The 18,681-nt window shown below is 38.0% G+C and overlaps 1 protein-coding gene across 2 annotated transcripts in view; it reads right to left on the bottom strand.

The window, feature by feature from the left end:
• The window catches only part of LOC309479309 (uncharacterized protein), a 103,606-nt gene that overhangs the window by 40,965 nt on the left and 43,960 nt on the right, over nucleotides 1-18,681 (bottom strand). Inside the window, exon 2 of one of the 2 annotated variants that reach the window (XM_082143374.1) lies at nucleotides 10,298-10,504. In XM_082143374.1, the coding sequence (XP_081999500.1) occupies nucleotides 10,298-10,504 (207 nt within the window). Of the gene's footprint in view, nucleotides 1-10,297; nucleotides 11,076-18,681 lie in introns of those variants that run through there. The other variant, XM_082143373.1, reaches the window with a different exon arrangement.

Below are 18,681 nucleotides of genomic sequence, written 5' to 3'. Positions count from 1 at the left end.
TGACCAGGTCCTGCCGTGTAGTTCTGGGCTGATCCCTCACCTTCCTCATGATCATTGATACCCCACGAGGTGAGATCTTGCATGGTGCCCCAGACCGAGGGAGATTGACCGTCATCTTGAACTTCTTCCATTTTCTAATAATTGCACCAACAGTTGTTGCCTTCTCACCAACCTGCTTGCCTATTGTCCTGTAGCCCATCCCAGCCTTGTGCAGGTCTACAGTTTTATCCCTGATGTCCTTACACAGCTCTCTGGTCTTGGCCATTGTGGAGAGGTTGGAGTCTGTTTGATTGAGTGTGTGGACAGGTGTCTTTTATACAGGTAACGAGTTCAAACAGGTACAGTTAATACAGGTAATGAGTGGAGAACAGGAGGGCTTCTTAAAGAAAAACAGGTCTATGAGAGCCGGAATTCTTACTGGTTGGTAGGTGATGAAATACTTATGTCATGCAATAAAATGCAAATTAATTATTTAAAAATCATACAATGTGATTTTTGGAATTTTTGTTTTAGATTCTGTCTCTCACAGTTGAAGAGTATTCTATGATAAAAATTGCAGACCTCTACATGCTTTGTAAGTAGGAATACCTGCAAAATCGGCAGTGTATCAAATACTTGTTCTCCCCACTATACTTCTATAATGAGCATGTTTTTAATTTCTGAATTAATTAATTATATCTGTCAGTATGTAAATAATTACCATGGGTAACCACTGATACCCTTCAAAAGTTTAGGGTCAGTATGACTTTTATTACAAATATTTTTTATTGATTTTTCCATTTTCCACAATCACAATACACAGAACCACGAACAACATTAATTCTGGATCCACATACTTATACACACATCAACATACACACCCCTGCGGCAAAAAAAAAAAATACACATAATAGTACTGATTATACTATACTGGCCAATGAAGATTCAAATAAGATAAAAATGGCTGCCAGACCCCATAAAACTTTGCAGAGGTACCTCGGATAGTGTATTTAAGATGCTCAAGTTTAAGACACGACATCACCTCAGTAACCCAGCGTTTGTAAGATGGTGGCAATGCCTTTTTACAACTGAGAAGAATCAGGCGTCTAGCCAATAATGTGGAGAAAGCTATGAGCTCTATCTGATTGGTTGTTAGCTGCAATTCTTCCGGCACTACCCCAAAGATGGAAGTCAGAGGATTGGGATCAAGATCTTTGTTACATATAAATGAAAACGTTCTGAAAATGCCAGCCCAGAATTTTGTTAATCTGGGGCATTCCCAGAACATGTGACTCAGGTCTGCTGGTTCCAGACTACATCTTGGGCATGTTGCGTCTGACCCTGGATACATTTTAGCCAGCTTGCTCCTAGAAAGATGGAGCCTGTGAAGTACCTTAAATTGCAAAAGCCCATGTCTAATGCATACCAAGGATGAATGCACCAATTCTATTGCCCGTTGCCAAGCTAAATCAGATATTTCTGTACCCAGCTCCTCCTCCCACTGCCTCTTTATATGATCAAGAGATGGGGAAGCGAATCTTTGGATGTTCTCATATATGATAGACACCATACCCTTAAGAGAGGAGTCCATATTTAAGAGCTCATCAATCCAGCCACCCTCTGGCTTGTTCAAAGAAGGAGAAAAATGTTTTTTGACGAAACTACGGACCTGTAGATACCTAAAGAAGTTGGATTGAGGGATCTCAAAATCTGTTCTTAATTGCTGGAATGAAATAAACACGCCATCTTTAAAGAGGTCCTTAGCACACTTGACTCCATTTCTAGACCAGCGCTGAAATGCAGAATCTATGAGGGACGGAGGAAACATAGGGTTCGACAGGATGGGAGCTGAGGGCAACGCTTGTTTACTGTTGAACTGAAGTCTGAATTGTGACCATATTCTAAGTGATCCGCGTATAATTGGGTTATTCGTAAAAAAGCTTTTGCTCAAGGGAATTGGAGAACAGAGCAGTGAGCATAGTGATACTAGGTTACACGCGTGCTGTTCCATTAGTAACCAAACTGGGGCTTCCTCCCTCAACATATCAGAGAGCCAAAATGTCAGTTTATGAAGGTTAGCTGCCCAATAATAATGCAAGAAGTTCGGCATTGCCAATCCACCATCCTCCTTCTTCCTTTCCAGATATTCTTTCCTTATGCGGGGAATTTTTTTATCCCAAATAAAAGTAGAAATACAGCTGCTCAAATCCTTGAAAAATGATTTGGGTATAAAGACTGGTACTGTCTGAAATAAAAATAAAAACCTTGGTAAAATTGTCATTTTAATGGAATTGACCCTCCCCGCCAAAGATAAGGGTAGAGTTGACCACCGTACTAAATCGCGCTTGGCCTTATCAAATGCTGTTTTAAAATTACTGTTGAATAAATCCTTATAACTGCGAGTTACATTCACACCTAAATAAAGAAATCTGTCAAGGCTTACTGAAAATGGAAAAGATTGGAATGCCATTTGATGCGCTCTTTCATTAATGGGGAAAAGAAGACTCTTTGCCAAATTAATTTTATATCCCGAAACATTTCCAAAATCGGAAATAATTGTAAGCGCAATCGGTATAGAGGAATGCGGGTTGGACAGAAAGAGGAGGAGATCGTCTGCATAAAGCATAAGTTTGTGAACAAGTCCCTCTCTATGAATACCAGTCAAACCGGCTGCATTCCTTAGCATAATTGCAAGGGGTTCAATAGCAGCATCAAAAAGCAGAGGAGACAGCGGGCACCCCTGTCTTGTCCCCCTAAAAAGCGGAAAGCATTTGGATATTATACTATTCGTTCGAATAAATGCTTGAGGGCTGGTATATAGAATTTTAATCCATGAACAGAACACAGGGCCAAAGCCAAACCTCCTAAGTGTTGTTAATAAGTAAGCATATTCAATTCTATCAAATGCCTTATGAGCAACTAAGGATATTAGAACCTCTGGGTTAGTGTTAACCTTGGGTGAATAAATCACGTTAAATAAGTGGCGGATATTGCTAGATAACTGTCTGCCAGAAATAAAACCAGTCTGATCTGGATGAATTATTTTGCTCATAACTGGCTCTACTCTAGCTGCTAGCACCTTGGCCAGGATCTTATAATCGCAGCAAAGTAAACTGATCGGGCGGTAGGATTCACATTTAAGTGGGTCTTTATTCTTTTTAAGAAGGACTGATATGGTGGCTTGTGTCATGGTTGGAGGGAGAGATTTTGAAACGAGGGCCTCTTCAAATACCTTACTCAACAGAGGTGTTAACTTGGCAGAAAACTTCTTATAAAACTCAGCCGGGTAGCCGTCGGGGCCTGGTGCTTTCCCAGATTTTAATTTCTTAATTGCACTGTCAATCTCAAGAGCTGTTATGTTGCCTTCTAAAGTGGATTTGTCTGAATCATTAAATGATGGCAACTCTATGTTGATGAAAAACTCTTCTATCCTGTCAGTGTCATTCACCATCGAAGTATATAAAGCCTCATAAAAAGATTTAAACTGATTATTGATACCCTGTTGATCTGTAATAATATTGCCCTCACTGTCTTCAATTGCCGCTATAATACCCGCTGCTGCAGATTGCTTCAATTGATAACACAAAAACCTGCCCGCACGCTCGCCATGTTCATAATGAATTTGACGTGATTTCAAATAGAGATCTTCTGCGCGCTCGCTGGTCAAAGAATCAAATTCAGCTTGTAACAGGAGTCTCTCCTTATGCAACACCTCAGAGGACAATGTAGAGTGTGACTGATCAATTGTCTTAATTTCATTCAATATTTCCGCAATCCGCCTCGATTTCTTTTTATTAACACTAGCTTGATACGAAATAATTTGACCCCTCACAAACGCTTTCAGAGTGTCCCATCTAGTACTGTAACTTATCTCTGGGGATTCATTTGTCTCGAGAAAGAAATCAATTTGAGTCTCTATGAATTTAACAAAATCTTCATCTGCCAAAAGCCTTGAGTTTAGGCGCCACATACGCTGAGAGATTGAATTACCTGGGAAACGAAGCTTTAGTAATACTGGACTATGATCTGAGATAACTATATTATCATACTCCACTTGTGTCATTAGAGGGAGTAGTTTCTTATCCAGCAGAAAATAATCAATTCTGGAATATGTTTGATGTACCGGTGAATAGAATGAAAACTGTTTGGATGATGGGTACTTAAATCTCCAGGGGTCCATTACGCCATATGTTTGGAGAAAAGCATTGATACATTGCGCTGATTTACTAGCTGGAATAGCAGTAGAACTAGAGCGGTCCAGAATTGGGTGTAAAACACAATTCAGATCCCCTCCTAAAATTAAATTATACGCATCAAGACTAGGTAAAAAAGAAAAGAAATCACTAAAAAACAGTACATTATCCCAATTACCGTATTTTCCGGACTATAAGTCGCACTTTTTTTCATAGTTTGGCTGGTCCTGCGACTTATATTCAGGTGCGACTTATATATCAAAATTAATTCAGACTGAGATGAACCAAGAGAAAACATTATCATCTACAGCCGCGAGAGGGCGCTCTAGTTGGCGGAGTTGTTCAAAAGCGACACCAAGGATGAAGAAAATGATGTGGAATGAGATCGCGGGAGCTTGGTGAACTTGTTTACTGGTAACTTGCTTGTTGGACTCGCTGGCTTATGTTAATTTAGCCTATTCAGCCTCCCAGGTATATGTTCTTTATGCTATTGTGTAGCTGAATAACTGTTAATGTGTTGCGTTAACATACCGGACACCTATTCAGCCTGTTGTTCTGTGTAGTTGAATAACTTGCCTTTCCAGATTAAATGTCTGTTCTTGGTCTTGGATTTGGTGAAATAAATTTCTAAATAAATGCGACTTATAGTCCAGTGCGACTTATATATGTTTTTTTCCTCTTCATGATGCATTTTTTGACTGATGCGACTTATACTCCGGAGCGACTTATAGTCCGGAAAATACGGTAGGTGCATATACATTGGCCAGGACCACAGGCATGTTATAAAGTCTGCCCTTAATTATTACATATCGACCATTTTTATCCTTCACAGTGACCTCCTCGACAAATTGTACATTCCGATGTATAAGAACAGCAACTCCTCTACTCTTACTGTTAAAGTTCCTAAACACACAAACAACATATGCATGAGTTTAACTACAATACAGAAGACTGACAATAACAACAACAAAAAACAAAAATTCTTTGCGTATGAGAACGCAACCTCTTCCAGTTATCCCTGCTCCCAATTAGCTTACCGTGTGAGCCCCCACTTAAAAACAGAACAATATAAGGCTCTTACAATTATTGAATTACTAAGCTACCCCAAACAGAGCCCCAGGAGAGAAAAAAACAAACAAACACTTTTGCTCTTGAGCCGCGATTTCTGTGAAGTTTGAGCACGTGACTGCTTGTAATGACTCTTAGACATCTGACAAAAGCTTCGGGGCTCGATGTAAACTTAGCGTAAACATTATATAAACATTTTAAGTGAACTCAAATTGAACACCGGCTAACCATAACAGTACCAAACCTGATTTGAACTTCGACGGAACAGTCCTTAACTTGGAGTCCAGTAAACTGCCAGCCGCTGATGTATGTGCGATCGATCGTCACTTTCCCTTACAAGTCAGGTTCTTCAGAATGAAGTCTTTAGCTTTCAGCGGGTCCTTGAAGCTTGACTCTCGTCCATCCTGTGTCGTAATCCTCAAAATTGCAGGGTATCTCAACCCAAAGCGAACCCCCTCGCAGTTGCGAAGCAAGCTCCTCACCTCATTGAAAGCTGCTCGCTGCTTGCTCACTGTCTGAGTGAAATCAGGAAGAATCCGTATCCGGTCGCCGTGAGCTGTAGTGGCTAGCTTCATTTCCATAGCTTTCTTCAAAATATCCTCTTTCTCAGAGAAGTAATGACACCTTACCACAAAAGCGCGCGGTGGTTCATTGTCATCAGTTGGTCTGCTGCGAAGAGTGCGGTGGGCTCGGTCCAAGAGTGGGGTCTTCTCGAGGTTCAAGGCCTCTTTCAGGAGGCCGGCCACAAACTCAGTTATCCGTTTGCCGTGCTCTCGCCCCTCTTTAACTCCTGTAATGCGAATGTTTGAGCGGCGTGACCTCGCCTCCAGATCTTCACTCCGTTCTCTCAATACGGCCAACTCCTTTTTCATAGCCATAAGCTCCTTCTCAAGAGTAGTAGTGGAGTCCGAGTAGCCGTTCATCGCAGACTCCAACCCATTCACCCGCGCCTCCGCTGCTTCCAGCCTGGCATTAACAGCATCCTATGTTCGGTCGTAACTCTGTTCGGAGCTGATCTACTTGGCTGCAGAGTTCAGCTGATTGGGCTGCAGCCTTCTCTTCTATTTTTGCAATCAAGTCCTCTTTAAGTGAATTAATTGCTTGAAGAACCACGCAGTTGTCACTAGCTGAAGCCGTGTCTTTCTTTGATGTCGCGTGGAGTTCGGCGCTAGCATTAGCATTTTGGCTGGCAGTCGATTCTGCATCTCTGCGGTTACTCCGGCCCTTATTCATTTTCCTTCAAAAATAGCCCAAACTGCATTCAGCCCAACTGGATTAACACTGGTACGCTCTTATTAACACACCAGGGCAGCTTTAGCACACTAATATATAAAATAAGAGCAAAATAAACAAAATTTAAAGCTGGTTGTGGAGAGCTCGATAACTTTACGTCTTCACATGGCGCCGCTCCAACTGGAAGCCCCAGTATGACTTTTAAAACTTTTTTTAAAAGAAGTATCTTATGCTTACCTAGTTTGCATTCATACAGCAAAAAACAGTAATATTATTACAACTTAAAACGATGGACTTTACCTAATTGATCTGAAATTAACCCTGAACCGATTTCAACTGAATACTGATATTTGATGAAGTTAGCATCAATGATTGATATTCTCCTGTGTATCACTATGAAGCTGCTTTGAAACAATCTGTATTGTATAAAGCGATATATAAATAAACCTTTTTTTATTTTAATATGATTTAAAAAGGAATATATTTCTGTGATGGCAAAGCTGAATTTTCAAAAGTCATTACTCTTATTTCTTATTATTATCAATGTAAAAAAAAAAAAAAACTAAATTTTTCTGTGGAAAACATTATAATTTGTTTTCAGGATTCTTTGATTAATAGGGTTCAAAAAGTTCAAAAGAACAGAATTTATTTAAATGGGTCATGACATGAAAAATCAAAATTGCCTTGATCTTTTGACATGAGATCTTTGCACCATTAAAACATCCTGCAAGTTTCATAGTTTAAAACGAAGCATTTATTTAATCAAGCTCCAAAAATGGCGCGTTTTTATATTTTAGGATCTGTGACATCACACAGGCAAATACATTTGCATATGACTGCCTAAATAGCTTTACATCTTTGCACCATAGGCCTGTTGATACTGTTTCCTACTGTATATAGTGATGTTAGCCAATCATAACTGGCTGTTTACTGACAAGCCTTAAAGGATCCGCCCCTCAAAAATTGATAATTTCAGACAGATGGTCAGAGTGAGGGGTCAGAATTGTGCAAAAAACGTTATTAACATTATGAGTGAACCTCACGGAACATTCAAATCTTTTTAAAAAATCCATGAGCCGAAAACAGGACATTTTTTAACAATTAAAGTGTTAACAATGTAAAAATGCATTACTTTCACTTTCGATCAATTTAATGCATCTTTGCTGAATAGAAAGTATTTATTTAGGAAATAATCTACTGCTGCTTTTATATCTATAGTAATCAACATCAGGAAACAAATGCTGTCAATTGAGCTTAACTTTTATTGAACACGGAACATGATGGTGTATCTGAACGAGGGAGCTCTGAACATTATGCAGGATCTAATGGACACGTGTTTTCACTGAAACATATTCAAGCCACAGTGCTTCATTTTTCCAATGTCTAGGTATCATTCCAACGATGAATCAGATAAATGGAACAGGCAATAATTGCTTTGTGGGCATCATTACGCGAGAAACTGTGAAGAAGAGGTCGTAATTAGAGCAGACCCCAGAGCTCAGTAGACCTTGATCAATACCATTAAAAATGTGCACTTTTCTTAGACTGCATTACAGCAAAATCTAAATAGATTTTTTATTTTTTTTTGCCACTAATGATTCTGAACTGCACCTCCATTACCACATATGAGAAAAGGCTTGATTAACATAATCAAATCAGTTTCTCTTGCACATACTGATAATATTGAAAAAAACAAAGTGAAGATTCTCTGTGCAATTAAAAGCTTGTTATAATGACCTTCATAATCTCAGGATCAACAATACGTTTCTCATTTATTTCTCAAATACAGTCTAATTTAGCACACATTCATGCCCCTGAGCCAATGTGTACAAACAAAATGAATTATAATACCAAACTACAATGGGAAAAGGGTGTGCAGCCTATAACTAACTGTAGTCCAAAGTCACTGCTAATGTTCATCAGTCATTTGCACAAAGCTATCTGACTCCCTCGGGTAAAATTAACACAGCAATCTTGGTTTATTTCCACTTCCTGTGACTTTAAAGGTCATCTTTAAGGAGAAAGAGATCTAAAACTTGTCACCTTTCTTGTTGAGAATGTGTGTTTGTAATTGTTTCTTAAGGACATGGGCCCTGCCAAAAGACAAGATGGCAGAAGGTTTGCACTGAAAAATCGTAATGATCAGCTAGTGTAATTACAGAAATCTAAATTTGCATCTTGGGTTTTAATTCATCAAATCCATCTTTCCTACAAGCTCTTTAGTTCGCTCCATCTGCTTCCTAAACAAATGGCGGAAAAGACTGGGAGTCTGTTAGCTCATTTTTCTGCCGCAATTACGCGGATGCTAATGGCTACCGTATTGATTGTTATTGCAGCGCAGAAGGTCAAGGTTGCATGAAAATGTAATCAAAAGAACTTTTAATGACACGAAGGAGCTAAATCGTCCCACCAGAAACCCATTCAAAGACAATAAACAATTAGCAGAAAGTCCATCTATACGTGTCACATCCTCTGGCTCCATTCTCGGTATCTGTAGCAGCTTGAATGGCAGATTTAGCCGAGCCTCCACCGTGGATCGCTCCTCAGAACAAGTTCACAATTTTCTTCACAACTCGACAGTATGCTTGGGCGTTCGCTAATTTCGCTATTGTGCGATTTGGCTCGCGTATCTGTGAAGTTTGATATTTTGGATGCTACTTGTGTAAAAGTGTGAAAAAGTCACAGCTTTCCGGGAGCTTCGTTCAGCTGCGTAAGATTAGCGACCTGTGATACTGCCGCTAATGATGAATTAGTTTGGAGTGCAACCGCAGATACTGTATCTGTCATTACTTAATCAACTTCAGTTCTAGCAGGCATGGCAATCAAACAACTCGGAGTTGTGTGCTACGGGGGCAGAGAGACATAACGCATGGCTGGATCCGCACTACTCTAATTTCCCTCCAGATAATGAGTTACATTCACTAATGTGATGTCAAAGGCATAGCCAGAGTTAATAGAATGATTGATAGGGCTCAGTAATAGCTCACTGCTGCAAAACAGACTCTCCAAAAAAACACTAAGCAATAATTAATCCACATTACTGACTGTATTGTGCCGAGGAATCTGCTATGTGTGCTTGAAACCTTTATCTCGTACTCTCTGAGAGCAGACGTTGGGCAAAAAACATTTGAAATTGTTTACTAACCTCCTGTCTAGGTAAATTATAGACAGCCGCAGCACAAACACTTTCAATGGTGAGAAGTGATAATGAAAGGGAGATTTTGCATCAAAATGCTATAATATTAGTGTAACTGGCATCATTACATCTGATTTTCTTCATGACACCGATGGTGCAAAACATTTGTTGTCATTTCTTTCAAAGACAATTTACCCAATATGTTTTAACTCCGCATGACGCCTGCACATCGCAGGTAAAAATAATGGCTAAATTTTAAACGTAAAGTGCAGGAAAATGAGACTTTAACCCCTTTCTCCTTCTGCAGTCGTCACAAACAGCCTCATTTCTTTCGCCGGCCCTGCAGAACTCTGCCATTTCTCCATGGAGCCCCGAGAGCTCACGTCGCAATTTCATCAACGCCTGCCGAACGGCGCGCAGCAAAACTCCCTCATAGGTTAATCCCGATATCACACTTCAACACCAGTTCACTAAGCTGCTTAAAAGGACACATTATAACTATGACAATGACCTGCTAATGGTTTTACATTTCTCTGAAGCATCATGAGCTATCTTTGTCATTTTTATCTCATAATGAGATCTGTCAATTGCGCAAGGGAGAAGGAGATCCAGCGGCCAAGGACGCTGATATTTCACCCGCCCAGGCAGAATAAATAATAGCCTGAAAAACGCAGGGGACAAAACAAACCTTGATCCCCTCCACTGCTCTGTTTTCGTAGCAGGCGACTGCTTGGTCTCCTCCCCAGGGGTGCTTGTGTTCTGTGTCGCTATGAGCTGCTTTGCTGCTGTGGGCAGGCTGGTCCTCAGGGCCACGGCGCTGGACTCCACGCTGGCCTGTGATGGATGACTGGCTGCTCCCATGGGCGTCTTTGAATATTTCCTCAAGCAAAGTCGCCTGAAGAAAATGGGACATCATTTGTCACGTTATTGTATTAAGGCCAAATTTTAATTTTCTTTCTTGTTCTCCTCTCTTGTCCTCCAAGAGCAATTTATGATATAGGGCCATCAAACTTGAAACAGATGGTTGTGACGGTTTCTTCTTTAGAGGAGGACTACTGTGAAATGTCAATCGGAGACTGATGATGAATATCTGATGATAATCATATTCTGCACGCAAAATAAAAACTTTAAAGAATGGGTCCAGATGCATACTAAATGAACCATTTGCAGTTTTTTAGTTTGTTTGTTAAAAGATATGTCTGAGGAATTCAGGAAGAATGGATGACTAATCAGAATACGTGGGCAGTGGATGCATCAACACTGAACAGATAAATGCAAATGAACAAAAAACCAAAACAGGGTTGAACAATAACCATCAAAACTTAGATTTAGCTTTAGTCATACTTTCTGTTGTTTTAATTAAACAAAGGCCTGTTTTAGCTGATACAAATACATTTCTGGCATATTTAAAGACATAGTTCACCCCAAAATTGAAATCATTTACTCACCCTCATGTGTTTCATGATTTCCTTTCTCCAGTGGAACACAAAATTCAGGGTTATTATTGTTAACTAAAACTAAAAGTATTAGAATATTTTTGTTAATTTAAATAAAGTTGAAATCAGAAACTTAAACTAAACTAGGTTAAGCTGAAAAAAATATATACTAACTGGAAATAAAAAACTATAACTGAACTAAATATGAATGAATCAAAATAGTGTATATGTATATATACATACACAAATACATAAAGTATCATAAAAGTGGTCAATATGCCTCCTGCACTATAATTCTATGTCTGATTTGTGAACAAATTGTTCAATTGAGGTCTAATGAATCGGTTGGTACAGTGTACAAAATTGCTCTGAATTATTTGTTCACAAATCAAGTTCAAGTGCCTGACTCAATGATTTGATAGTAGCCATTAATAGCTTACTGGAGGTGAAGATAAGCAAATAACTATTTAAATTGCAGTCTTTTTTTTTCTTTTCTTTTTTCACAAAAAGCTATCAAAGGACTTCAGAAGACTTGGAATATAGATGTATGAGTCGTATGAACAACATATATGATACTTTTATTTTGGAGTTTGACCAGCTTAGTCATCTTTAAAATTGCACTATATGGGAATTTCCCCCCCCAAAAAATATTCATTTTGTGTTACATAAAATCAGCCAGTCAGTCATATAGGTTTGCCAAAACATGATGGTGAGTAAATGATGACTGAAGAATAATTTTAGGAGCAATATCCCTTTAACTATTCATAAAAAAAAATAAAAAAATCATAGGATATGTTAATGATGCAGCCTCCGGCAAAAAATGTAAATTCCCTATTACCATGTTTTTATATTCAAAAACTCAAAAACAACTCTTAAACTAGTCATTTTAATATTACCAGAAGATAATAACTTTTTCAAGATCCTCTGTATAGAAAAAGATAAAAAGTTTTAGGTCACCGCTCACCCCAAGGCCTCTTTGCATTATGCATTTCCTCTCTGGAAATTCTGATACATCATGAAACAAGATTCACACCTTTGAAAATCCTAAAGCAAACTGCCCAAAGCCTTTCACAGTCCGCATTTGGAAACAGCCCATGCCAATATTAATATCATTCAATCTCTGGACCAACTGTTTCCAGCCCAACAGTATCAATGTCTGACACGCTAATCCAATGACTGCAGGCTCTATTACTTTCAATTAGCTTTGACAGCTCAGGGCTTAATCTATACTGGGCACATGCGTGCGCTCTGTCGCGAGGGCAAGGTGCTTGGGATTCTTTTTGTTGTTGGCGTTTTCATTTTTTATTCTGAGGTGAAACAGACGTGGCTTTTGTGACCTGGCTTGTGCATCATGAGCGGGAGTAGCGCTTGATAGCAGCCGTGAACTGAAGATGAGTGTTTGTTTATCACTGCAGCCATTTTAAGCACATGCACGCACATACATGCGCAAGGTCACCCTCAGTCAGACACATGACCTAAGTGCACTAAACATCTAAAGGGTTTATGTTATTATAATATAGACGGCATTCATGGGGTCGAAAGATCACTGTCTACAGTGAAAATCAATGATTTTTTTTAATTTTTTATATAAAAGATTTGTAATGCAGCCTTGGTGAGAATAAGAGACTTCTTTCAAAAACTTTTTTTTATTTTTTTTTATCTTAAGACCTCAAACTTTTGAATGATATATATATATATAATTAATATATAAAGATATAAATCAGTAATATATCTGAATACATGACCGAATTTTTAGCAGCCATTAATCCAGTTTTAAGTCACATGATCCTTCAGAAGTTATTAGAAATCATTCTAATATGCTGAGATTTGGTGCTCAAGAAACATTTCTTATTTTTATAAATGTTGAAGACATACCAAAGAACAGCATTTATTTTCAATAGAAATCTTTTGTAACATTATAAACATCTTTACTGTTTTTTTTAAATCAATTTAATGTGTTCTTGCTACATAAAAGTATTAATATCTGTAAATATTATACATTATATTTATCAATTTCTTATTTAGCCCAAAATTTGAAACGTTAGTATAATATAAGACATACAATAAAATGGAAATAAATATAATAATAATATAAATGTTATAATGTTAATTCAAAATTAATATAATATAAATATTACAGAAATGTAAAATATGTGCATTTTCACTAGTGATCTCAGACTTGGAAAATAAATGTACAGCCCATCCCCTTTTTTGCAGTTACCATAAGGCAAGGCACATTTATAGATCACAAACCCATGTGGCCACAAATTACTTAAGTTTTATGCATGTTTTCTCTTAAAATGCCGATAACATATGCATCACACATATGTCCGTACATACATCTTAAGCCTATAATGTATTCATGATTAAATTCCCCAGCTCAAAGACTGAGCCCTACAAAAGCAGCTCTACCCCAGCCCCCTGAAGCTTTCCTATAATCCCAACATTGCCAATTCAAATCTTGAATGATCTCCCCAGCAGCAATGCAGTGATGACCTGTACATTTGATGCACAACAAATACATGCAAATATTTGCGGCGTCAGAGCACGACACAATGCACTGAACTCACGACGGGTGTTGTTTGCTTTAGAGGTCCAACATTCAGGAATTGGCATCCGCTGAGGTATAGATGGGAAGTGGAGCCACTACCTGATCATATAGCTAAATAAAACAATCTTTACTGAAACACATTTAAACATGGTGTACTCTCTGTACAATACACATCCTTGTATATTTGTCCCAAAATAAATCTTTTGCAAAAATTTGTCTCGGATGGTAAAATTGTGGCCAAATGTCACAAAAACGCCAGATCTTAAATATTTCAAATATAATTAATTGGAAAATAAATGTATCTTATGGTTTTAGGCATTTTGCAGAGAAGCGCCTGCAATACTTCAATTTATCATAATGAACCACAAAACAGGTGTCTTTCTGCTCTATTTTACCTGGATGCAAACACTCCAAATAGACCAAATAATGTATTTGGATTGGCGATGTTATAGCATATGGTTTATTGAGAGACATGACTGTTTTGGCTTGGAATTTCTGACTGGTCAGGACCAGACCAGAGAATGTGCACAAAGCCATTTGGCTTCAACCATAGAGTGAATCTTCTGTCCAAGAACCAAAAAAAAAAAAAAAAAAAGACCTGCTGAGGAAATGAGAGACATTAACTAAACTAATAGCAGTTAATTTAGTTCCTGTAAACTAAAAGCATTACTCTTTTTGTCAGCTTATTGTATTGTAGGAACTTAAAATAAAACTGCACATTGTAATATCTGTACGTTAAGTCTATTTATTATTAAAAAAATGTGTCAGTATTACAGTTATTTGGGGGGAAATTTGAATAATTGCATTGCAAGCTGATTTAAGGAGTGCCCCTAAATTTTCTGCTTGCGCTCCTAAAATTTTCAGTCAGGGGCTACAGCGCTCCTAGTAAAAAAAAGTTAGTAGTCTGTAGCCCTGGTATCATATTGTAAAAGCCGCAAAAATCTACAATGTTCACGCTGTTGTTCATTCAGTTCAATTCCAGATTCTGTAAGTTATATTCCTTTCACATAATCTGCAAATGTATTCCAGACTCAAAGCTTCAGGTCTCAGGGCCAAAGAGAAACCATGTTCACCCTCAATTTGTCTCGAGTATATGCACAGCATGCCCTAGGACCATTTGCACTGCAAACCACTCAAGGCCAAAGACTCAAGGACCACGAAAAATAAACTCTAGTCTAAATACCAGCTATTTGTTGTACTTCCATCAAGGTCTCAAACACCAGGGACCCAAAAATAGGACATTTTTGAAAAAAAGGAAAGTTTTAGTAAAACAACATGTCAAAAAAAGATCTTGCTTTAATAGTATGAGTAGTGTCTATATGAGGATAGTTATGATAGGTTTATAAAAGTTATGATAGGTTTATACATTTCTCCAAGGACAACACTTTATAAGTAAGGAATAATTGAAGACGGGCCACTAAATTATTAGAAAAATAAAACATTGTTCAGATGATGCATTTCAAGATGTTTGCCAGGTTTTTGTCCTAATGTCATAACGCTCTTGTGTATAGCGAAACTATGTTTATCTGCACCTCGTGAGAAACGTCATGTACCTTTTAAGTTGATAAACTATTTTACTGATAAAATTGTCAGAGCAAGTGTGTGTAAGAAAGATAATATTATGTGCTTTTCAAAAATAACTAATAAATGCATAATACATAATAAAAGGTAATTTTGTGGAAAAAACGTGGAAATAATTGGTCATTTTTTAACCCATTGTTTACTATATTTATTTGCTCGGTCTGTGCCATTGTGGGTTTTGGTTCTTTAGGCTGAAAAAAACGTTGAAATAACTGAAATCATTTGGCAAAGTGATATGGAACTGTAATGTGGTTAAGACTTGCCTGGAACTACTTTAGCCGTGCATTTCCTGAAAATAATTGCACACCTTAGAATGTTTTTGTCAACCAATCAGAATCAAGCATTCAACAACCCCGTAGTATAAAAGAAAATAATACACTATGGGCCCTATTTTAACGATCTGAAACGCAAGTATCAAGCACGAAACGCAAGTAACTTTGTGGGCGGATCACGCAAATCTAAAATGGGTTGGTCTGAAGTAGCTTCATTATTCATAGGTGTGGTTTGGGAGTAACGTGAAATAAACCAATCAGAGCGACATCTCACATTCCCTTTAAGAGCAGGCGCGCTTGATCCATGGCGGATTGCTATTATAACAGCGGATTTGCCAGGCGCACGCCAGGAGCGCTTCACAGCCGAGGAGACTGACGTTCTCGTCAGGGCCGTAAAAGACAGAGAAGTGACATTGTATGGGGATGGAGAAACCCACCCAAATTAGCTTCAGTTAAACAGGCGTATAAAAATTTGGGTAAATGTGTAAGCTAGATTTATGCCTATTTTTATGCCTATTCACATCTTCATGGACACAACAATGATTTCCCTCGTGTGTTAATATTTTTCCTTGTAATAATGTATGGTTTTCTAAAAATGAGAACTACTGCGTCTGTGTGTAGATGAGATAAGCAAATTATATGCGCGTTGTGCACACGCTACATTGATTATGGCCAAGCATGCGCCCTTAAAATAGCATATGAATAACATGCGCAACGTGCCACTGACCAGGTTTTACCTGGTCAGTGGCGGAATTGTTTTCTAAACCTGCAAAATAGCATCAGGGAACGTTTGCGCCGGAACACGCCTCCTCTTTGCGCTGAACCACCCCCGGGGAGCGCAAGTTAATTTCCTAATTTACCGACGTGTGTCTGTGGAGGGAAAAGTCCGCTGTGCGCGGGTGCAAAATAGGAATGATACATGCGTCAGTGTACAAAGTCAATTGCGCTGGGTGCAAGATAGGGCCCTATAAGGGTTAAAGGGATAGTTCACCCAAAAATGACAGACAGACAGATCACTAGTCGATTAGTCACCAATTGTGACTTAAAGAGATATTTCACCCAAAAATGAAAATTCTGTCATCATTTACTCACCCTCAAGTTGTTCCAAATCCATATGAGTTTCTTTGTTCTGTTGATATTTTGAGGAATGTTGGTAACCAGTTGACAGTAGCCCTTGACTTCCATAGTATTTTTTATCTATCTATCTATCTATCTATCTATCTATCTATCTATCTATCTATCTATCTATCTATCTATCTATCTATCTATCTATCTATCTATCTATCTCAAAACATGTCTCAAGATCACATCTGATCTTAACACCCCCTAAGAAACATCAGGGTCAGGTGAACCCGCAACCATTCCAAACATACATGGTTTCAATAAAGGGATAATTCTCCCAAAATGTCAATCTATTTACCCTCATGTTGTTCCAAACCTGTATGACTTTATTTTCGAGTGGATTCATTTTTTAAAAAATTATTCAACTCGTAGTTCAGGCAACCCAACGACATGTTGCAAATCTATAAAATTGATGACAATCCTAAATTTTAACAGTAAAAAGCACACATCGTAAATCATGTTAAATCCACACATAGACCTCCTGAGTCGCATGTTCGTATGCTGGCTTTCTCTGGCACAGGAACATGAGCTGCCACATGTTTGGGAGTCGAGGAACAGCGCACCATTAAAAGGTCCTGACTCACCTTGTTTTAAGAGCAAGGCGTAATTGCTACCATCTTTTACAGCAGCCAATGCGGCAGCTGGCATTTGCATAGATCTACAGGGACTGTCATTACCTCAAAATGAAGCATAGCTCTGGCTCCTTCACACTCGCTGCCTTCAGTGTACCTTGCACAAGTTAAGGGAACAGTGTGCTTGCTTGCGTGTGTGTGTGTGTGTGTGTGGTAGGGGAGCTATTAGAATTCATCTCCTTTGACTCACAACCTACCGTTTGACTTACAAAAACGGGTCCATTATTTAAGTTCAAAATCTGCGGAGAGGAAGAGCGCATGAGGAATGAAAGCATTTAAACTGTGCTTTATTGTAGCACACCTCAGGGGCCGCTTATTTATGATGAAACAACAGGATGCTTTTAAAGTAGCAATTAAATCCATACTGACCTGTCATGATTCCCAAAACGCAGATCTTTTAGAAAAGTGAGGCATTAAAAGGAGAGATTTTTTTTTAATAAAAAGATGATGACAACTTGGCTTAGCATGGATGGAATCAAAACGACGGTTGAACTCATTTCCCCAGGTGCTGAGAGAACAGGTCAAAAAGGACAAACTATCACTGTCTGATCTCATGAACTGAAAAATACTGTATTAATATTAACATACAGCTATAACTATACCAACAAACCCCCCCCAAAAAAACCTGTTACCTTTGAATAACAATTAGCCTATGTGTAGCCTACACTACCGTTTTTTATGTTTTTGAAAGAAGTCTCTTATGCTCAAAAAGGCTCCATTTATTTGATAATAAATACAAAAAAAATTATATTTGTAATAAATAAATAAATACAATTAAAATCTAAATCAAAATAACCGTTTTCTATTTAGATTTTAAAGCTGAATTTTCAGCATCATAACTCCAGTCTTCAGTGTCACATGATTCTTCAGAAATCTTTTAATATGCTGATTTGGTTCTCAAAAAACATCTATTATAATCAATGTTAAAAAACATTTGTGCTGCTTAATAGTCTTGTGGAATCTTTGATGAACAAAAAACTCTAAAGAACAGCATTTATAGTAAATAGAAATCTTTTGTGACATTATAAATGTATTTACTGTAATTTTTAATGCAATTTGTAATCAATTTAATGCATCCTTGCTGTATAATAGAATGAATTTCTTTCAAAAACTGTATATATATATATATATATATATATATATATATATATATATATATATATATATATATATATATATATATGGTAAATCCAAGTCTGTCATTAGTTAGCATTTAGGACAAATATTTCATAAACATCCCATTTAAATACCTGAAAGGCTGACTAAACCAAAAGTCTATTTCTGGAAGGCTGAAGTAAATATTTTGACAGTTACATTGGTGGCAGAAATAAAAGAAAAACAACTCATAACATCGCTTTGGCCCAAAGGCTGAATGGCTCATTTGGAAATGTGCAGGTGTTCTTAGCCCCCTCAGTCTTCCCATAATGCACTCAGTCCTTCTGCCCAAAGCAGCGGCTGACCACAGAAACGTCACCGGC

Source organism: Leuciscus leuciscus (genome assembly GCF_965113295.1).
Source record: "Leuciscus leuciscus genome assembly, chromosome: 17".
Classification (NCBI taxonomy): Eukaryota; Metazoa; Chordata; class Actinopteri; order Cypriniformes; family Leuciscidae; genus Leuciscus; species Leuciscus leuciscus.
Note: the sequence above shows the minus strand (reverse complement) of the source record. Positions and strands in the feature narration are given on the sequence as shown.